The sequence below is a fragment of the Giraffa tippelskirchi genome, chromosome 10, assembly GCF_054371585.1.
Source record: "Giraffa tippelskirchi isolate mGirTip1 chromosome 10, T2T-mGirTip1v1.2.pri, whole genome shotgun sequence".
Lineage (NCBI taxonomy): Eukaryota > Metazoa > Chordata > Mammalia > Artiodactyla > Giraffidae > Giraffa > Giraffa tippelskirchi.
The window spans coordinates 154,776,791-154,799,094 of NC_137284.1; the positions used below are offsets into that span (position 1 = coordinate 154,776,791).

The 22,304-nt window shown below is 46.0% G+C and overlaps 1 protein-coding gene across 3 annotated transcripts; it reads left to right on the plus strand.

Moving 5' to 3' along the window:
• The first annotated feature begins 5,615 nt into the window (after positions 1-5,615).
• On the plus strand, positions 5,616-21,527 carry ZNF212 (zinc finger protein 212). 3 transcript variants are annotated; one of them, XM_081537300.1, is made up of 5 exons: positions 5,616-5,753; positions 17,169-17,558; positions 17,661-17,787; positions 18,749-18,838; positions 19,606-21,527. In XM_081537300.1, the coding sequence occupies exons 1-5, from the start codon at positions 5,721-5,723 to the stop codon at positions 20,415-20,417; spliced, it is 1,452 nt and encodes a 483-aa protein (XP_081393426.1). In that variant the 5' UTR covers positions 5,616-5,720; the 3' UTR covers positions 20,418-21,527. The 3 variants fall into 3 exon arrangements, with proteins under 3 accessions (XP_081393426.1, XP_081393425.1, XP_081393427.1); XM_081537299.1 differs by having other exon boundaries at positions 17,174-17,558; XM_081537301.1 differs by having other exon boundaries at positions 5,708-6,258; positions 17,174-17,558.
• Positions 21,528-22,304: the final 777 nt, after the last annotated feature.

The window sequence follows — 22,304 nt, forward strand, 5'->3', positions numbered from 1 at the left end:
GAGCCACCATAGAAGCATATCTCTAGAATGGTAATTCTCAAGGAGTCCTGGGTATGAGACAGACTCTCACATCTGCCCACCCCATCCACTGAGGTTCCCATAGGTCTCCTGTAAGTCTCCTAGTGAGATGCTGGCATCATGTGCCGAAGGCTGAGAACCTCTGCTCACACCCCTTTAGACATATTTTAAACCCGTATCATCCCTCAGCGTTATAATTGCCATCAGCTGACTATCTCCTATTACAAGAGAAGACACCCATTTAAGAGTCAAGAAAGATCTATATCCAGTCTTACAAGTGTAAACTAGTGTCGGTTACCTGGTTGCATCCCAATGGGATCAGTATCCTCTAATGGTAACATAGAGTGTCAAAATCAGCAGTCCTGCCCCACCTCTCAACAATTTGGAGGTGAGGAAAGGTTTATTTTCCTTAATTAATGCATGCTTTCTGGATTCTCAAATTCACATATCTCTGCCTTAACGTTGCCACTTGCCTCTCAGCCCTGCATGAACCCAGATGGCAGGGCTCTGTCTTTCTTTTGCCTTCCCCCAGTAAGACATGTATGCGCAGTAGGCTTTTATACTTTGAAATTTATAGAGAGGGTCTCATTTCAGCACAGCAAACAACCCAAAATTAGAAACCCCAAAAGTGAAAGTGAAGTCACTCAGTCGTGTCCGATTCTTTGCGACTCCATGGACTGTAGCCTACCATGCTCCTCCATTCATAGGATTTTCCAGGCAAGAGTACTGGAGTGGGTTGCCATTGCCTTCTCCAGAGGATCTTCCTGATCCAGGGATTGAACTCAGGTCTCCCCCACTGTAGGCAGACGCTTTACCATCTGAGCCACCCGAGAAGTCCCACCGGGAAGAAACCCCAAATACCCACCATATCTGTTCTTAAAAGACCTTGAACCATTCTCAGCATCAGAAATTCCTCTGAGTTCTTCACCCCTTCTCCCATCTCCATCTTGTATCCTTCTAATCTCTGAAGAGTAGCTCCCTTCCCCCGTCTGTGGTCCCTCACTCCTAGGACACCCAGAGAAACCCCCATTCCTAATTTACTCTGGAAGGCAGTTTAGTTTTATCTTTGCTCACATTCTGCCTTCCAAGCTCTGCCTGGGAGCCTAGTTTTTCACAGTTAAAATGCTCAGTAAAACTCTTTTGGTGAACAAAATACTGTTTTCCTCTAAAAGGAATTCTGCACCAGTTTTTAATCAATCAATGAAGTTTTGAACAGATTTTACATTGATCCATTCAAAATTCAAAATGGATAAAAGGATATGCAATTAAAAAAAAAAATCTTGTCACTCAGACACCCAATTCCCCTATCTGGGCCTGATCAGTCAACCAAGGAGCAAGGGGAAGTTTCTGGGAGGAATCCAGAATCATTCACAGACTCAGAGGAGCCACTGAAGCATCAATCCCAGATGGGGACACAAATGAGTCATCTCTGCTCCTTTCTCTGTATTAGGAGTGTTCTTTCAGACTAACCTACTGCAAAAAATGGGGGACAAAACTCTTCCTGACTCGCATTTATAACTTCACCAGAAAGGAAATTAACCTGCTCCCTCAGCTCCAATTGAAAGGATTCCAGGGACGAACTTAAGTCATAGGCCCACCCCCGGCTCAGTCACTGTGGCCAGGAGGTGAGGGTGCTGCGACTGGGCTGCTTTGAGTCAGATGCCTGCCTTTCACACAGTTACTGTGGGGCTTCCTTGGTGGCTCCCTGGTAAAGGATCCATCTGCCAATGCAGGAGGCATGAGATCGATCCCTGGTCTGGGAAGATCCCACATGCTGCGGAGCCACTGAGCCCAGGCACCACAACTATTGAGCCTGTGCTTAGAGTCAGAGAGCTGCAACTACTGAGCCCATGTGCCTGAGCTAGTGAAGCCCTTGCACCCTAGAGCCCGTGCTCCCCAACAAGAGAAGCCACTGCAATGAGAAGCCGGGCACTGCAGCTAGAGAGTAGCCCACCGATGTCCACGGCTAGAGAAAAACCCGTGCCGCGATGAAGACCCAGCACAGCCAAACATAAATAAATAAAAATAAATAAATAAAACTTTATATTCTATACATATTTTTAACTTATTTTTTAAAATAAAATTCTATATTTAAATTCTATATATATTTTTATGCTTAAATTTTAATACTTAAATTATACACACACACACACACACACACACACACATATATCAAACAGTCACTGTGACCAGGCTGGAATTGTCACTGAACAAGATGGTGGCAGCCCTTTGAATCACATGACTAGAGCCCAGAAGAAGCCATCCCCAAAGGGGAGGGGGTGCCTATCTGCTCAGAGGAAGGGAGACGCGCTAGGCCGACGAGGTTGTCAGACGTCCACTACACGAATACATACAATTGGGGTTGGGTGGGGCAGCTCGAGCCCAAGAGTGTTCATTCTGGGATTCTCACTGACCCAGAAGCTGCATGGAGCATGCTCCCCAAAGGGTTACTGATGGGAAAGGAGCAAAAAAGCCATGGTCCCTGCCAGCTAGAGACTTGCAAGATAGTACGGGGAACAGACTACAAAGGTAGGTCTCAAAGCTGTGGTCTATAAACATTCTCGATTTGAAAAAGATGTTTGGGCACATGTATATGTACATATTTATGTGGACATGTATGCTATAAATCACATGATAGAAAATTTAAGGGACAAGATAACTATTTTAAAGCATTATTTTATTCTTATAATTTAATATATTTATTTTTGATTGTGTTGGGTCTTCATTGCTGAGTGGGCTTTTCTCTAGTTGCGTCCGGCAGGTGCTACACTTCGTTGCTGTGCGAGGGCTCTTCATTGCCGTGGTTTCTCTGGTTGTGGAGCACGGGCTCTAGGATACGCAGGCTTCAGTAGCTGTGGCTCTTGGGCTCTAGGACACAGGCTCAGTAGCTGTGGTGCACAGGCTTAGTTCCTCCTAAGCATTTGGGATCTTCCGAGACCAGGGCTTGAACCCATATCTCCTGCATTCGTAGGTGAATTCTTTACCACTGAGTCACCAAGGAAGCCCTAAAGCATTATTTTAAACTTAATATTATTTGTGATTCGAAGAATACTTTTTTCCGTCACTAAAAATGAGGGTTTGAGTAAGATAACATCAAAGGTCACTTTCCGCTCCACACGTTACATTCATATTCTACAGATATAGAGACGACAGGATACAAGTACTAAGAGTAAATTTCCTTGATTCCTCTAATACCGCTGCCACCAATGGGCACCACATGGGTTATTAGTTGTGACTCTCAGATTCTAGAGCACAGGCTCAGCAGTTGTGGTGCACGGGCTTAGGTGCTTGGCAGCCTGGGGGAGCTTCCCAGATCAGGGATTGAACCAGTGTCCCTTGCACTACAAGGAGTATTCTTAACCGCTGGACCACCAGGGAAGTCCCTCAGCCCACTTTCTAAACTGCTGCACCATCTCTGCAAGCCGATGAGACTGCAAACCACCGCCTGGTGCGGCCTCCCTTGACACTGGAAATTTGATGTAAATATTCTTCTAGAATTTCAGCCTGGGATGCTGAATCTTGCTGACTCTCAGAGACTGATGGATAAGCCATAGTATTGGTTTAATAATGTCCATGGGTGGTCTGGATATTTGCATCAGCCTGACCTACATGTTGTTTACCAGAAGCTACATGGGAACCTATATCATCAGAAGTTTGCCTGGTGCACATGTGAATTCAGTAACTGAACCATTTAATGATCTTGGTATCCTATGTCCTCATATGTCTGCCTTCACAACCATGATGCTTTTTTTTTTATGTATCTGACAGTAAATTTTTGTTGGCTTGAGACATATCTCAGCCAATTTTCTCAGCCCATCCCATTTTTTCTTTAGGTATATTAATGATTCAATTGCTTGTGGATCTGGTTGCCCTGGACATCATGCCTTCTCTTGGAGCTGACTGTCCCTATCCTTATTTTTTGATTCACCATTCAATAATCCAAAAATATCTATGAGCATTTCTTTGCGCAAGAAATGGAGGATAACAGTGGAGGGCTTATCCACTGTTACGGATTATCCACTATCTGTAATTACATTTTATGCATAGTAATTAGTTTGCATAATTACTATGCAAACTAATGGGAAAATGAGGTTATTTCAGATAGTGACAAATGCCCTGAAAAATTATTAGCTAACAACACTGAGTGTTGGGATGGAGGAGGGTGTTGGGCTATAGACTGTGTGGTCAGGGCATGTTGCTCAGAGGAGGTAAAGTCTGAACTAAGCCCTCATGCTAAGAAGGAGTCAGTCACATAACATACTTTTCTGTTGATCTTAAGATTTTAGTTCTCAGGGAAAGTGCTTCATGCCTATCATTCAAAGTGGAAATTCATCGCCTGTCTCTATGGAGACAATGTGGCATGAATCACATAATTATCATTGCATTAGTGCTGTGTATCACGTGCTCAAACGGTAAAGCAACCGTGCTTTTCAACCCAAAACTCAGAATGCGTGGTTTAACACGAAGCATGTAGGCTGGATGGGCTCTCTTGGATTTTCCAAAGCATGATTACTATCACTGATAGGCTTCAGTGGGATGGTCTGGGCACCTAACCCCCTGTTGATGTGAGAAATGTGTTTCTGGTTTCTAAAAAGCAAAGTAACAGGTGTATTTTTGAATTAAATTGCTTGCCATTTGGGAGTGTGTCTTTTTTCCCCAACCAGATTACAAGTTCTTCCCTCAGAGAAATGTCTGAGTTTTATATTTTTAAAAAACTTTTTATTTTATGTTGGAGTATGGCCAATAATAATGCTGTGATAGTTTCAGGTGGACAGTAAAGGGACTCAGCCATACTGATACATGTATCTATTCTTTCCCCGATGGATTTCCCTTGTGGCTCAGTCGGTAAAGAATCCGCCAGCAATATGGGAGACCTGGGTTCGATTTCTGGGTGGGGAAGATCCCCTGGAGAAGGGAAAGGCTACCCACTCCAGTGTTTTGGCCTGGAGAATTCCATGGATGGGGTCGCAAAGAGTCGGACATGACTGAGCAACTTTCACTTTCACTTCTTTCATTCTCCCCCATGAATTCTATACATTTTTTAATCCGTCAAAGCACCTACCAGAGCGCTGGAGAAGCAGAGGTCTATGTATTGTGTTAGTGTTAGTCGCTCAGTCCCTTTGGAGCCCATGGACTGTAGCCCAGCAGGCTCCTCTGTGCATGGAGTTCTCCAGGCAAGAATACTGGAGTGGGTTGCCGTTTCCTGCTCCAGGGGATCTTCCGCACCCAGGGATCGAATCCATGTCTCCTGTATTGCAGGCAGATTCTTGACCGTCTGAGCCACCAGGGAAGCCCTCCAAATCACTGAGAGATGAATTTAAGTGGAATTAAGTGTTTGATAAGGAGTGGTAAACATCACGATAAAAACTTAGACTACATTGTTTGTTTGGGGTCCATTAATGAAGATGTGGTTATACCAGATTCATCTTAAATTCGCAACCGGCCCTTGACTTGGAAAGACCCAGTCCTCCGTCCCTCTCGGGCTGAATGCCGAAGTGTTGTTCACCCTCCTGCCGCACGGGGGCGCCGGGGAAAACCCCGCGCGGCGAGGACCGGTGGGTGGCGCCCGTCTTGGTCCGGGAGGGCCGGACTCCCACAATGCACCTTGCATCAACACGGCGCTGGGGGCGGCTGCCAGGAGGTGCCGGCGGGCTCCCTAGGAAACCCCGCACGCAGCCGGCGGCGTATCAGACGGGCCCCGGATGGCAGCCATGGCGGAGCTGGCAACTGCTCGGGTAAGAGTCCTCCTCGTGCGGGCCCGGGGGCGCGTTGCGGGTGGCGGAGCCCCCAGCCGGGGGCTGGGCTTCGAGGTGCGGCCCCGGCGGGGCTGGGCGTCGGTGGTCAGCGGTTGGCGCGGGTCCACGCTGACCTTCCCCCGACGACTCCAGCGCCCTGCCCTCTCCCGGACGGTTCCCTCCGCGTCGGCCGTAGCCCCGGGGTCTTCCCGAGAAACTTCTCCGAGGCTTGTTTCATGTTCTTGGATTTGCTACCGTCCCAACCTGTTTTCGTCGCGCCCTAAGAGAGCCCGTTTCTAGGCTAGTGAGGAGGCGCGGTTGGGAAACCCTGGGTCCCCGTTATTGCCAGCGAACTTGCCCCGTGTTCAGGGACCCCAGGACTCTGCTTCCTTGTGACCAGCTCGTTCTCGGCCTGATGGGGTTGCCCTCGTTCCTTCTGCCGTGCTCTCTCCTGCTGCAGACTCTGCTCTGTTGAAGTTAAGGCTGGGCTTTCTCTCCCTGGGGGGTAGGTATTACTTTCAAGGTGTAAGTTGCTGGCTTTTTGTCGGGGAAGCTGTCGATCTGTTTCCGTCTTCTCTCCCACAAGTCCCCATTCAGGGAATGGCGAGACGTGGAGCTTGGGCACGGAGTCGGGAAACTGGGTTTTAGCCCGTAACTCAGCTCTCAGCTCTCCAGTCTAGTGATTTTAGGCAGCTGTGTTCACTTTAAGCCTTTGTTTCCTTAGCTGTAAATTGAGTGTTGGGACTAGTTACTAGATAATCTGGTGGCTCAGCGGTAAAGAATCCTCCTGCAATGCAGGAGACCCAGGTTCGATTTCTAGGTCGGGAAGATCCCTTGGAGAAGGCCTTGGCAACCCACTCCAGTGTTCCTGCCTGGAGAATCCCATGGACAGAGGATACTGGCGGGCTGTAGTCTATAGGGTCGCAAAGACCAGGACATGACTGAAGCGACTGAGTTTGCATCACACAAGGTTCTTGGCAGCTCCGACATTCTCTTGTTATTACAAAGTGTTAGTTACTTTGATGATATAAGAGGATTTGCTGTAGAAAGGGCAGGTGGAGTTCAGGTGGTCTTTAGGGCAGCATTTCTTGATCTAGAGACACTTTCAGAATCATGTGAGAGCGCTAAGGAGATCCTGTTGTGAAAATTTGACCATGAGCTGGGTGCATTGTATTTGATTCTTGTGGGAAGTCGGTAAGAACCAAGATGGGAAGGATTGGGAGACTTAATACAGTGTTTGTTTTCTATGAATTATGACAACAAGACACAGATGTTAACGATATCACTATATTTACCTCATTTGATTCCTTTAAGCTAAGGTGATCTAGACAAAGGCTTGCCTTTTCCTCAAGACCACATTATAATACTAAAGTTGGGCTGGAGGACACATTACTAGCTTCCAGAATATTTCTTCCTAACTGTTCAGTGCAGTTTCCTACATGTCTTCAACAGACGTTGTTAAAAGGAAGTCTTGTCCTCCAAAACCCCCAAGTATGCTTTAATTAATTTATGGATCTATCAATGCAGAACATATTTAAATTGTCCTTGGGCATGTCTCGTTTCTTGTTTTCAGATAAAGGATTCTGTAACTCTTAGTTTGACAGTATGGTCAAAGGGTGCCCTGATGAAAACAACCAAAAATTCTGAGGGGTGGGGGGAACAAATATATTTGAAATGTAGTTAGTAAAGAATATGAAAGAGCCCAAAGACTAAGTGAAAGAGTGAATTCTTAAGAGATAAGGATTTCTGAAGCCAACTTTGAGGACGTTTGCTGAACATTCATTGGTAGTATTTATAACCTCAAGGGGCATTAGGAAATAGACAAAACTCAGAGCCTAAGATGGGAAGTCTCAGACGCCTTCAACTCCAGTCTAATAACGTTGAAACTTCAAAGGGCAACCTTAAGAGTGAACTGGAAGTAAGCTCTTACCTCTAGGGAGTGATTGCAGAGAAAATCATGACAAACCTTGGTGCTGAGAGGTGGGTACAAGGTGCCCCTTGAGAATTCATGTTGACTCTCAAGTGGGCGTATTGCCTGAATTCATATGACCTTGGTGTCTGGGAAACCTTAAGCCAAGAATTTAAAGTAGAGCTTCTAGCTATCTATCAGAAATGAACACGAATCTTCTCTGAAGTATTCAACACTTAACTCAGACCTCAAATAATTCACATAGATAAAATCTAAGAAAAAATGAATTCTCAATAAAAAGTTATGCAAAAAATAATGAAAAATTCTGAGAAAAAGCCAGTAAAATGAATGGGCAAAAAATTAGCCATTCAGAGATTTCCGAGGTTGCAATTTCAGAAGAAAAACATATTGGAATTCCAGTAGGAAACACACACAGTCTGCCCTGGAGGCCATGTTTGATGAGTGGTTAATGGCTGAGGATATCATAGGACTGATGCAAATACAAATACGTAGAAGCCCAGTAGATCCCAGTCAGGATAAACATAAAGAAATCTCTACCTAGACGCATAATGGTGAAGGTACAGAATACAGTGCAAAGATAATTCTTTAAAATGATTACCTTCGAATGAACCATTGTTAAGACTGATGAGGTTCATCTGGACAACGCTGGAAGCCAGCCAGCAGTAGATTGGCATTGTGGAAAGGCTAAAAGAAAATAACTATGTAGTCCCATATTTACACTTCTCAAAAGTATCTTTTTAAAAAATGGTAAAACATTTTCAGACAGAACTGACAATTTGTTACTAGTATACTCATTAAAGGAAATTCTAAAGAATGTACTTCAGGTACAAGGAAAATTATCCTAAGTGGAAAGTGATAATGTAAGAAAATATGATGGTCCATTAAAATGGGTAAATCTAAACAACTATTGTCTGAATAAAAAAGTCTCTCTTGTGGGTTAAATACAAAGATAGAATTAAAATTCATGGCAGCGTTGATATAACCGTTAGGAAGAGATGATCAAAATTCACATGTTTAAAGTCTTTGTAAGCAGTTTCTAGGATGGTTGCTAAAAGACTAAACGCTGGCTATATAACTTAAAATTTGAAAGGGGGAATAATAGAATAAGAAAAAATCAATCTAAAAGAAGGCAAGAAACAAGATGGGATAAATAGCACAAATAAGGAAAATAAAACTAGACCAACAATTACAATAAATGTAAACGGACTAAATGTTTTAGTTAAGAGGCAGAGATTGATAGGATGGGTTATAGTTTAGCAAATGGTTTATAAGAGATACGACTGAAAGGTAAAGCTATAGAAACCGTTGACTATAAAAGGATATGAAAACATGTACCAGGCTAATACTAATCATGGGAAAATTGGGGACTTCCTTGGTGGTTCGGTGGTTAAAAATCCACCTGCCAGTGCAGGGGACACGGGTCCAGTCCCAGTCCAGGAAGGTTCCACATGCCATGGAGCAGCTAAGCTCATGTGCCACAGCTATTGAGTCCTTGTGCTGCAACTCCTGGGGCCAGTGCTCCACAAGAGAAGCCACCACAGTGAGAAGCCTGTGCACTGCAACGAGGAATAGCCCCCACTTGCTAGAGAAATCCCATGCACAGCAACAAAGACCCAGCGCAGCCGAAAATAAATAAAAAACTAAACAGTATTTTTTAAAAAAGGAATATTGGCTTAGCTGTATTAATATTGCTAGAGATAAAGGGCTACTACTGCTTTTATTATGGTAAAAGACTTAATTTACCATCCTGATAGAATGTTTCTGATCTTATGTGCATCTAATTATATAGCCTCAAAATATATAAAACAAAAATTGAAAGAACTGCAAGGAAAATTCACTACCATAGTAGAAATTTTAACACAGCCTTAGCATTTTATGAATAAAAAAACTAGTAAGGGTGTAGTGCATTCAATAGAGCTTTCTGAAATGATGGAAATATTCTCTGCCTTGTTCAGTATTGTAGGAACAAAGTGCATATGGCTGTCAAGCACTTGCAATGTAGCTCAACAGCTGAGGAACTGAAGAACTCAATTTTTAATTAACTTTAATTAATTTACATTTTAGCATCTGCATGTTTCTGGTGGCTGTTATTGTAGGGTAAAGGGGTTAGAGAAGGCGAGGTTCGGAAAAAGAACGAGACCAGCACCTTACAGGAACAGGTCACCTGTAAAATGAGGTGAGAAGGGGCAGCAGTCAGATTACTGAGCTGCTGCACTAACCCAAGAAAAGGGTAAGTATATATATAGGCATATGTATGGAAATCTACTGTCTTAAGGGGGCCTGTTCTTCTCCAAGGTTGTTCAGAGTAGTTATCTCTTAAATGGCTGGAGCAAGGAATTCTGGAGATGGCCAGAGGCTGGGTCTGGCTGGGAGCTGGTCGTAATCAACCTTAATGTCCATTTGTTTTGTTTGGGTGAGAGAGTTCTTTGTTTTGCATAGAATGGTGGGGAGGACCCAGAGGGGAGTTTTAACTCCAGGCTATTTTGAGCCATGTAAGTTTCCTTCAGTTACATTGTGTAGCACCGACACAGAGGGTAATAATTTTTTATCCATGTATCTATCAATATATAGTTTCAGTGTTTAGCGAGATTAATGAAGAAAAAAGAGAGAAGGCAAAAATGCCCTGTTAGAAATGCAAGTGTGTTCTAGAGGTTGATGCTGCCTGCAGGCTGGGCCCTTAGGCAGAGTCACTGAACGAACATGACCGTTCCCACCAAGATCGCCCTGTCCCATGTGGCTTGGGAGTCTCCAGGCGGTCCTAGCGCCTGCCCACAACGTGCTCCACTCGACACGGGGTGCGGTAGACCGAACTGTCCCTCTCAAAGCCTCCTCTAGTTGCAGATTTGTGAGTGAAATACACGTTGTTGTCTTAAGCCACTACATTTTGGAATTATTTATGATATAGCAATTGATGATTGGAACAGATACCTATGGAATATGTTTAAATAGCAAAAGATATTAAAAACACATTAGAAAAGGAGTATATACTATGAATGGATTGAAACATTTTTATCCTAAAGATGTCATTTCTCAGATTTATCTATGAATTTGATGTAGTGCCAGACAAAATCTCTAAAGATATTTTTGTGAAACCTTTCAAACTTGTAGACTATCACCAGGCCAAAAATAATCAAAATACTCCTGTGAAATAAGTTGGAGGGACTTGTACCAGGTATCAATAATTATCAAAAAGCTGTGGGCATTAAAACGGTAATTTTGGTAAAGCAGTAGAAAATTGACCCATAGAACAAAAGAGAGATGCCAGAAACAGACTGATTTCATGTATGAAAACGTGATTTATGACAGAGATAGCAGGCAAATGATGGGTTTTCCAGTATATAGTATTAGATCTGTTGACTTCCCATATGAAGATTGAGGCTTGCACTGTACGTAAATACTGTCTCAATTCTAGTTGAGATAAATACTTAAATGTGAAAGTCAAAACTGTCAAGTATTTAGAAGACAGTATCGTGTGATATAGATGTTTTTTTGTACACCTGACACAAAAGTTCAAACCACAAGAGAATTAATACTGATAAAAAACTCACCTACATTAAAACTTTATGTTGAACAGTAATAAAGAGAATTTTAAAATGAGGCACACATAAGGGAAGTTATTTGTAATACGTATAACTGATAGATTAGTATACAGAATTTTCAGACAAATTGTATGAGACAACCTCATAAATACTTAGACAAGTCAAATAACCCAAAAGATAAATGGCTGAAGACTTCAGCAGTGAAGGGGAAATTTGAATGGCCAGTAAACATTAAGGAAAGATGCTTATCCCTTACTAGTAAAAACAAAAATGAAGATGAAAACCACGATGAGATATCATTTCAGATCTATAGAGGGACACACACAAGGGCTTCCCTGGTGTCTCAGAAGGTAAAGAATCTGCCTGCAATGCAAGAGACCCAGGTTCGAACCCTGGGTCCTGAAGATCTCCTGGAGAAAGAAACGGCTACCCCTCCAGTATTCTTGCCTGGAGAATTCCATTAACAGAGGAGCCTCGCGGGCTACAGTCCATGGGGTCACAAAGAGTCAGACACAACTGAACAACTATCACTTTCAGTTTGCTGCTGCTGCTGCTAAGTTGCTTCAGTCGTGTCTGACTCTGTGCGACCCCATAGATGGCAGCCCACCAGGCTCCCCCATCCCTGGGATACTCCAGGCAAGAACACTGGAGTGGGTTGCCATTTCCTTCTCCAATGCATGAAAGTGAAAAGTGAAAGTGAAGTCACTCAGTCATGTCTGACTCTTAGCGACCCCATGGACTGCAGCCCACCAGGCCCCTCCATCCATGGGATTTTCCAGGCAAGAGGACTGGAGTGGGGTGCCATTGCCTTCAGTTTGCTAAAGGGACACAAATTTTATTTTGACAGCAATAAAATGTGATGATATGTGGAACAGCCAGAATTCTTACAGACTTCTGACGGGAGTGAAATCGGTATAACTACTTTGGAAACCATTTGACATTATCTATTTAAGTTCAGGACGTGTGTATACCCTATGAGCCAACAATTCCCTTCCTAGGACTATGCCCTTGGGAAACTTGCCCATATCCACTAGAAGCCAGGTACAGTTCTATTCATCATGGTACTGTTTGTAATGACAAAGATGAGGAAACATCAGTAGTGGAATGGAAAAATAAATTGTGGTGTAGTCATGGTAGACTATTATACAGCAGTGAAAATGAATTAATCACCTGCAATACCAAGCTGTTCCTAGGAGTTGTAGAAGAGTGACTTGTTTATGTAAAATCCTAAAAGATGAAAAATTAGAAGAATATATTTTTTGGAAACAAACATGGTAAAAAAAAAAAAAAAAAAACAGAAGAGGGCAGTTAATAGTGAAAAACCAAATTTGGGATAGTAGTTACTTCAGACAGTTGCACGAAGGGTAAAGCTGATATATAATAAGAGACAGTCACACACAGGCATACCTCATTGTGCTGTGGTTTGCTTACTGCACTGACTGTGTTTCTTACCAGTTGAAGGTTTATGGCAACTCTCTGTCAAGCAAGTCCATCATTTGCCATTTTTCCAACATATTTGCTCACCTCGTATCTCTGTGTCACATTTTGGTGATTCTCAGAATATTTCAAACTTTTTCATTGTTATTATATTTGTTATGGTGATCAATGATCTTTGATGTTAATAATGCAAAAAAGATTCTGACTCACTGGAGGCTCAGATGATGGTTAGCATTTTTTAGCAATAAAGTATTTTTTAGTTAAGGTATATACTGTTTTTTAGACATAACACTATTGCATTGAATTACAGAATAGTGTAAGCATAACTTGTCATATGTACTAGAAAATTAAAATTCATTTGACTTGCTTTACTGTCATACTTGCTTTGTTGTGGTGGTTTGGAACTGAACCCACGGTATCTCTGAGGTATTCTGTGTATGTGTGTGTACGTATGTGTTTAATTTTAATCAGCTTTTTCACCTGAATGGTGGTTACATGGAGATTTGTTGTCACTACTTTATGTGTTTTATATATTATGTAAATATTCTTTTTTTATCTGTTCAATACTAAAAAGTCATCTATCTCAGAGTTAGAAGCAACCTTAAATAGCATCCAGTCCAGCTTTGCCAAGTATCACTGTAGAGTGCTGTTTAGTGTTTTATTCAAGCAGCTTGTAGGTTTCCTAAGAGCGGCAGCTGTGTCTCATAGGTAGTGACCGTGGGCTTCAGACTGTAGCTGCAGGCCCGGCGTATGATTCATGATCTGACAGCATGATACAGTTTGCAAGCAGGACCGTCCCAGAAAACCGAGAAATACAGTGAGTGTAAGTGTACTTTTTAAAGATTTCTCATTGCCTTCAGGAGTATCCTTATGTATGAAATTTAAGGAAAAAATTATAGAGGAGTATGTGTTTAGTGAAACAGTCAAAACAAGCAATAGTTTATAATCAGAGATTAAAATCCCTCTCTGTCACATCCTGAGGCTGGCTTACGTTAGTCTAGTTTGGTGAAGATCTTCTCACACCTTCCTGTGTGCTAAAACAAACATATACACTTGTCTCTTCTTGAGGAAAATGAAGTCATAATAAATGTATTTCCCTCAGAGTTGGCTTTTATCCTGTCAGTGTATGATGGACATTCTCCCACATCATGCACACAGATCTAACTCAGTCTTTCTAACAGTTGTGTAGCATCATCTTGTGCCACAATTCATTTACCCGTCTTCTTATTAATAGACGTCCAGAGGGAGTTCCCTTGCGGTCCAGTGGTTAGGACCTGGCACCTTCACCATGTCCCTAGTTGCTTCAGTCGTGTCTGGACTCTTTGTGACTCTATGGACTGTAGCCCGCCAGGCTCCTCTGTTTGTGGAATTCTCCAGGCAAGAATACTGGAATGAGTTGCCAGTTCCTATTTCAGGGGGTCTTTCTGACCCAGGGATCAAACCTGCATTTCTTGCATCTCCTGCATTGACAGGTGGATTCTTTACCCACTGAGCCACATGGGGAGCCGGTCACTACCGTGGCCCAGGTTCAATCCCTGATCGGGGAACTATCCTGTAAGCCACTTGGTGCAGACAAAAATAAAAGACATCAAGATTATTTCCAGGTTTTGGCTCTTCCAATGAATGTTGCCAGTAATCAGTCATCTTCGTATGTATGTCGCTGAATAATAATCTGTTTATTTTTGAAGAGTGCCTTAGTGGTATCACTAGGTGAAAGGGGTTTTAATGACCTTTTGGATATTTTCTTCCCTCAAAGTTTGTAGTATTTTTCATTCCTTCCAGGAATGTAATGAAGGTACCAGATTTACCACGTCATAGTCGGCTCTGATTGTTGTTCCCTTTCATATTTCTCAACCAGGTCGATGAAAAGTGATTTCATTTGGTTGTATCTGCGTTCCTGACCGCTAACGTGGTTGTCTTCTCATTTGCTTATGGACCACCTCCATTTCCACTTTTGCAAATTGTTTATAGTCTGCAGTTTTATGTTTGGGTTATTTATCTTTTCTTTCCAATTCATATCCTGTTCACAAATATTCTCTTCCTGTTTGTTTCTAGACTTTGTTTATGGTATCTTTTATGATAGCTAACATTTTCTCCTTCCTTAATACTCTGCGTCCTGTTTACTGAGATATAACACAGATTTTACATATAGTAAAATTCACTCCTTAAGCATAACTATAGCTCAATGAGTTTTGAAAAATGTGTAGCCATCATATTACCAAGTTATAGAATATTGTCATCATCACCCCCAAAAGTACCCCCTAAGTAATTAATTTCCTCCAGTCCCAGCCCCTGGCAACCACTGGTCTGTTCTGTGTCTGTAGTTTTGCCTTTTCCTGAATGTCATGTAAATGAATCCAGTATATGTAGCATTTTGTGTCTGGTTTCTGTCACATTTGTGATTTTGAGACTCATCAATGTTGTTATAGGTATCAATAATTTGTTCCTTTTTATTGCTGAGGAGTATTGTGATATAAGGTGGAGAAGGAAATGGCAGCCTACTCCAGTATTCTTGGCTGGAGAATTCTAGGGACAGAGAAGCCTGGTGGGCTACAGTCCGTGGGTCGCAGAGAGTCGGACACACTGGGTGACTAACACTAACCGTTCTGATAGAAGGTGTATCTTTCCTAGGGTTGCTGTAACAAAGGCCCACCAACTAGGTGGCCTAACCAACAAATTGATTAAGTCTCTCAGTTCTGGAGGCCAGAAGTCTGAAATCCAGGGGTCCACTGGGTTGGCTCTTTGCGAGGACCGTGAGGCGGCGTCTGTTCCCTGCTCTCCCCTGGCTCCTGGTGGCGCTGGGGGTTTCCTTGGCTTGCGGCAGCGTAACTCCAGCCTCTGCCTCCAGCTCCACGTGTCCGTCCTCTCCCTTGTGTGCCTTCCCTCTGTGTGTGTGTGTCTCCGTGTCTGTATTTCTCCTACTTTCTTAGGACACCAGTCACTCTGGATTAGAGCCCACCCTCCTGACCTCATTTTAACTTGATACGCAGTGAAGACTATCTCCAAGTCAGATCACATTGTGAGGTATGGGGGTTAGGACTTCCTCCTGTCTTTTTGGGGAGACACAGTTCAACCCATAATGAATGAATGGACCACTATTGGTTTGTTTATCTGTTCACCAGTTGATGGACATTCAAATTGTTTCTGTCATGATAGATAATTTAAAACAAAAGAAAAGAGGAAGCTTGGCTTGCCTGCTCTTTTTAGCCTTTGACAACGTGGAAGAGGAGAGATGTTATTTCTCTGTTCAGATCCCAACCCACCTTCCTGTTTGGAAAACAGTGCTAGCAAGTAACACAGTGCTGGGCCACAGAAAGGAAAGAGATTCCAAAAAACTAGAGACTTAAAAGCAGAATGTGTGGTGAAATGAATTTATCCAGTAATCGAATTTTTTGGTTTCATTTATATTTATCGTTTACATTAAACTTTTCTCCACATGTTTCTTAAGGGGGATATTTAAGCCTTTGACTTAAATAGCTTAGTAATGAACTGAGTTGGTTACCTGGAATAGGTCACGGCCAAACCTAAGTGTTCTGTTCTGTGCCATTGGTTGGCTTCATCTCATCCCCTCTTTCTCCAGCCCATAAGCTCAGACCCTGGCAGTTCTTCCAAAGATATTTCCTTCCAATGTCTTGTTCTCCATGTCCTTATTATAGTTAGAGAAGCAGCCTTGAATAAAGTGTGTGCCATATAAGAGAATATGAAGCTTTGGGGGTTTAAGACTGACATGAACACACAGTGTGGGCAAGAGGACAGCTCAGAAACACTTCCCAAGTGTTGGTTTTATTAATTCTGAGCTTTAGCCACTGTCAGGGACAGCCCCTAAAAACGTGAAGCCTAGGGACAGTGCCAGAGGACTCAGTCAGGTCATTTAAGTAAATGTTTCTGAAGGATCCAGTTTTCACTATACTGGTTGCTAAGGCGCAAAGGTGGATGTGGTGTCTTGTAGGTCCTGCTGAGGAACTTTGTCTTGATTGTGGAGAGCCACCTGCAGGGCTGACATGATCCACTGCGAAGTCTGGCAGGAATGTGGAGTTGAGAATGGGTGTAAATCACATCATTTATCATAGCAGAGTATCACATACTCTAACATATCAAATAGAAAAAAATTGGCTTAAAAAAATGAATACTGACACTGGAAAGTCGTACTGAATAGGCTGGCTGTGAAACGCAGGTAACAAAACACTTGCAATATGATGGCAGTTTTGTTGAAAAATAAAATAAATTAAAAGATGGGGAGAAAAAAAAACCTTGTAGGAAACATACCAAAATTCCGACAGCCTGTTTCTGGATGGTGATATTTTGCATACGTTTCTTTCTTTCTCCTTTTCAGTTTTTTCTTGTTACGGCGTATGTGTGTAATTTGAAGTATCAGAGGATAAAAGTGTATGCTTTTTAAATTAAGAAAAAGTAGAAACTAGGTGCCGTGTGTTCCTGGGCCCCTTGTGTGTTTTTAACCTGTTGTTTGGAAGAGACGCAGACTGCCTGACCCTGCACCTGATTCTTCAGCACAGGAGGAAGCACCGCTCCAGCCTTCTGACTTCCTCCACGCCACCCTCACAAGCAACGGAGAAAAGCTCCTACCTGGAGACCACCGAGATCTCGCTCTGGACCGTGGTGGCTGCCATCCAGGCCGTGGAGAAGAAGGTGGAGTCCCAGGCCGCCCGCCTGCTGACTCTGGAGGGCCGGATGGGGACGGCCGAGAAGAAGCTGGCCGACTGCGAGAAGACGGCCATGGAGTTCGGGAACCAGCTGGAGGGCAAGTGGGCCGTGCTGGGGACCCTGCTGCAGGAGTATGGGCTGCTGCAGAGGCGGCTGGAGAACGTGGAGAACCTGCTGAGGACCAGGAACTTCTGGGTCCTGCGGCTGCCCCCGGGCAGCAAGGGCGAGGCCCCCAAGGTAAGCCCGATGCTCAGGGGCTGTCAGTGAAGATTTCTCAGTGGCCGGCTTTTCCTTTGTATCCTTGACCGGAGGCCCTCACTGTGACATTTGTGATTCCAGGTGTCCAGGTCACTTGAAAATGATGGAGTCTGCTTTTCAGAGCAGGAGTGGGAGAACCTGGAGGACTGGCAGAAGGAGCTCTATGCTAATGTGATGAAGAGCAACTATGAGACTCTGGTCTCTCTGAGTAGGTAGCGGTTTTCTCCCTGGACCTTGCCCTCAGACCTCCTGCAATTGCTGACTGAGGCGTTTGTGACCCAGACTACACCTGGGATTCTCGTGGCTGTGGATCCTCTCTAGGCCTCAGCTGGGTTGAGTAATGGGAGTCTCCAGGCCCTCAGTTTAGGAAGACTCTTGGAAAGGTTTTGTATTCACATAGTCAGTTCTTGATAACGTTTATACTAATAGATAAGATGTCGTCATGTGCGTTAAGAGTGTCACACAGCTAGGATTCCTCAAGCTGCTTTTAATACTTAGGACAGCTTGACAAGACATTCTTTGTTACCTGGGATGGGCAGGTAACAATGTTTCTTGGCATTTACCTGGAATTACAGCCGGTCCTGAGGTTTCAAAGTTCATACTGTGTTGATTAGAAGTGTTGCTTGATAGATGTTCATCTTTATAGGTAAAATAATAAACGCGTTTTGTTTGGTTCTAAACTCCTTTAGAACCGAGGTCCGTGGAGGCTTGTCCAGAAGGCCGCTGTGACCAGAGCGAGGGGAGGGAGAGGGAAGGGCAAATGGTCAGAGAGGAGACTGTGACCTTGGCTGGGTCACAGGTGCCGGTGGCTGTTGCCTTGTGTGTCCCAGTGGGGACAGCAGTGCTGACATTGCTTACAACGCTGTGGCTCAGGCAAAGTTAGGTCCCCGGAATGGAGCCCCCGTCCGTGGGAGGTGGGGGCGGTGTTGGGAGGAAAGCAGGGAGCTCTGGCGCCTGGCCCCCAGCTGAGAAGGAACGTTGAAGGCAGCCGTTAGCCGAATGGATCCTTTGAATTGGCTGTAATTTTCTGAATTGTCCGAAACTGCTAGGGGAAAGTGACTGTGAATCTTCTGAAGTTTTACCATCAGCTCCTTGACCTCGGTCGCCTTGTTCACTGGCAAATGACCAGTCCTGTCTTCTGGGCTCACACTGTGCCCTTTCCAACCCAGAGGTGCTTGGCCAGCCCGAAGGAGAAATGGAGTTGGATGCAGAGATGCCGGGTGACTCGGAGGAGGAAGAGTCTCGTGGGGGCCACCTAGGTGAGTGGCTCCAGAATATTCCACCCCCCCGCCCCGCTGCCCGGTAGCCTGTCATGAGCTTTGCCACCACCAAACTGCCCCACGCTGATTGTCCGTCATCTTGTCCATTGTTTATTTGTTCTAAACTCTGCGGTTGTCATGAGTTCACCTCTTACACGTGGCTCTTACCTCCTTCACTGCTGCAGGGAGTCCTTAAGACTCGCGGCCGCCTCGCCCTTCCATGTGCCCCATAGGGTGGAGTGCCTAATTGACCTGAGTCAGAACCCAGCGGAGACGGAGAACAGGGTGGGTCAGATCTGCAGGAGTGAGGCTCGCTGGGTAAGAGGCAGGAGAAGCCACTGTGACCCAGGTCATCTGGGGAGACTGTGCAGGAAGAACGGAACTGGACATGTGGATTTCTAAGCTACAGGTTTAGGTGTTTGTGATTTTATTATTCACGTTTATTATTTTAACACTTCAAAGTAGCTTATGTGTTACCTGTGTGTATTGAACCATTTTCCACAGAGGTTGAAAGCAAATTTGTGGACAAGCTTGGAGAACTTATAACTGTTCTGTGAGCGTAATGCATTTAGATTCCAGTCAGCACGTCTCTATCTGAGTATAGGTGTAGTTTTTCAGGTCTTGCAACCCAGTCAGTCTCTTCCTCTTCCAGTTCCCTTGGTCCTGGGATACTCTGATCTGAGCCCTTCTGAAGCTTGCCGAGGCGCGTTTAGCTCTGAGACAACCTAGACTGTGATCTCTTCTGTGGCTCTCCTTTCTCTCCGCAGTGGAGGAAGTCGTGGTCAAGCAGGAGACACGGTACCCGCCGGTCAGCTCCGCGGACCTTCCCGGAGAGTGCTCGGGCTTTGCCGACGAGCAGGCTCTCCTGAGCCCGGAGCAGGCTGAGCTCTGGGACGGGCAGGGCGGTTCCATCCTCTTGGAATCGGGCCCCAGGGACACTTGTCTGGAGGAGCCCACCGAGGGCGGGAGAGACCCTCGCATTGGCAGAACTCTGGGCTGCCCCCCGAAGCGGAAGTGTCACAAGCGCCTGCGGCCGGGTCGGGAGTGTGGGCAAGGCCTGCAGCCGAAAAGGGACAGCGCTGGCCCCTGCGGATGTCCCGAGTGCGAGGCCCCCCACCCTCAGACCCCCTCAGAGCCAGAGGCGAGCCCCCGGCCCCGGCCCCAGCTGAAGCCCCCAGCCCGGAAGGCGCAGCTGCTCCAGTGTGACGTGTGCGCGAGGAGCTTCCGCTGCCGGGTGAGCCTGCTGACCCACCAGCGCTGCCACGTGGAGGAGGCCGCCCGGGCCGGCCGCCTGGCCCAGGAGCGGTTCTCACCCAACAGCTTGGTCGCCCTGCCCGGCCATATCCCCTGGAGGAGGAGCCGGGGCTCCCTCCTGTGCGGTTACTGCGGCAAGAGTTTCAGCCACCCGTCGGATCTGGTGCGGCACCAGCGCATCCACACGGGCGAGCGGCCCTACAGCTGTCCCGAGTGCGAGAAGAGCTTCGTGCAGAAGCAGCACCTCCTGCAGCACCAGAAGATCCACCAGCGGGAGCGGGGCGGGCTGGCCCTGCAGCCCGCCAGGCCCAGTGGCTTGCTTTAGGGGTGCCAGCCCCTCACCCAGCGGAGGGGGGGTGGGGGGAACTGGCATTGTCCCCCAACAGACACTGCAGGGTCAGGGACTGACTGCTTCCTGAGGGGGCTCTCTCTGGGTTGCTTTCCGTGACCAGGCGCCAGGCCAAGCCCAGAGGCTATCCTGACATCTGGGGGAGGCAGGGAGCCTGGGCCAGGCCTCTCGCGCCGTCTCTAGTTTTCCCGTCGGAGCGGAAAGTCACAGGCTGGGGTTGGCTGTCTGACCCTGCCGGGCCGGTGGCCTCTCCCAGCCTCTCAGTCTTCCCAGGGGTTGAGTCCGGGTCAGAGGAGTGAGCAGGTGCGTGGGAGCACAGCCCCGTGGGTCCTCCTCTTCCGTGGTCTGGTTCCTGACGAGTAGAGATAATTAAAGGGAACTGCCTACCCTGTCTGAAGAGCCTTTTTTTAGGGGGGAGGGGGGAGTTAGATTTTAGTTGATGAAAAAAGCCCGGCGCTCTTTAAATTTCCAGAGTTGTAGAAGTTGTTTCTAACATGGGGACCTGGCTTGCCCTCCAGGAGGGAGTCACTCACGGGCGCTCTCAGCCCACCCACCTTCAGTCAGGCCAGAGGCCGGGACGCAGTGCTGAACCCCCTCTCATGGAGAGCCCTCCTTGGCTCTCCAGGGGGGCTAACCGACCACGAGAGACAGCGTAGTGAGGGAGACCCCAGAGCCCCTGCTGGGCGTGAAGGGCCCAGGAACGGTTCGCTGGGGTACAGCTGCTCCTGCGAGGGGGGCTCCTCCCTGCCCTTCCAGCCCGTCCCCACTGTTCTTCCACAGCCTCCCAGGGTGGAGAGCTCCGTTTTCACTTCAGGTTGTTCAGCTTGTACCGGTGCAGCGGTCCCTTGAGTTGGTCCCTGTTACACTAGTTGTTTCTTAAGGTTGTTCAGATCACACACACGCCACACTTGTTCTGGGCCTGACTTCCTGAGAAGATGGAGAAAAAGCACCATGGCTCTCAGGAGTGTTGGATTCGCGCCCCCTGTTGTGTGGGGGAGGTGGGGGTGGGCTCCTGGGTCCTGTGTGAGTGTCCCCTTTGATGATTTCCGGTTGCCTAGAATAAAACTTGCTACTAGAAAAAAAAAATGCTCACATTTGATGTCTCTCCCATTTGTCGAGAATTCCTTCCTGGGGCCAGGGTGAAGGCCTCGTGGCACAGCCTGGCATGCACCTTCCTTAAATCCGGGCAGCTGAGAGGAGGGCACGTGGGGGATACTCACCAGTATCTGTGGTGGTCGAGGGCTGCAGACAGGCCGAGTGTCTTGGGTCATTGGGAGGTGGGCGATAGGGCAGGCAGGTGCAACGCGGTGGTACACAAGGAGTCGTGGGGAGACAGGAGTGTTGGCTCAGCTGCACACAGAGCCGTGTGGGTCCATCTTAAATACTGAGTGCTGGTGGGGAATGTTTAGGAAATTGCGATCTATAACATAGTACCATTTCTGTTAATTAAAAATGCATGTGTACGTGTGTGTGCGTTGCTCAGTCGTGTCCGACTCTTGGCGACCCCATGGGCTGTATCCCACCAGGCTCCTCAGTCTATGGGATCAAATCATTTTGTAAGAACACACAGAACTGAAAAGCTCTATACAGGCTTTATGGTTGTCTGTGAGGGGAGTAAGAGGGATGTGGGGTTCAAAAGGAACAGATTTTAAATAGAAACGAGCTTGGTCTCTGTAAGGTAAGAGGTAATCTTGGTGTAGAAACAGAATGGGGAGGGAGGTTGTCACAGGGCAAGGCCCTGAGAGGTGCTCAGCTTCAACATGTGCAGGAAACCTCTGGAGCATCTCCTGAATCCCCTCTCCAGCCTCCTCCCCACGACCTTTTGCATTAGAGACACCCCCTTATCCCATCCCAGGAGTCCAT

Coding starts and splice junctions, on each gene's coding strand:
- ZNF212 (XM_081537299.1), top strand. CDS start 5,617: ATGCACCTTGCATCAACACGGCGCTGGGGGCGGCTGCCAGGAGGTGCC. Junction 5,754..17,173: donor CGGAGCTGGCAACTGCTCGG/GTAAGAGTCCTC, acceptor TCTTCAGCACAG/GAGGAAGCACCGCTCCAGCC. Junction 17,788..18,748: donor TGAGACTCTGGTCTCTCTGA/GTAGGTAGCGGT, acceptor TTTCCAACCCAG/AGGTGCTTGGCCAGCCCGAA.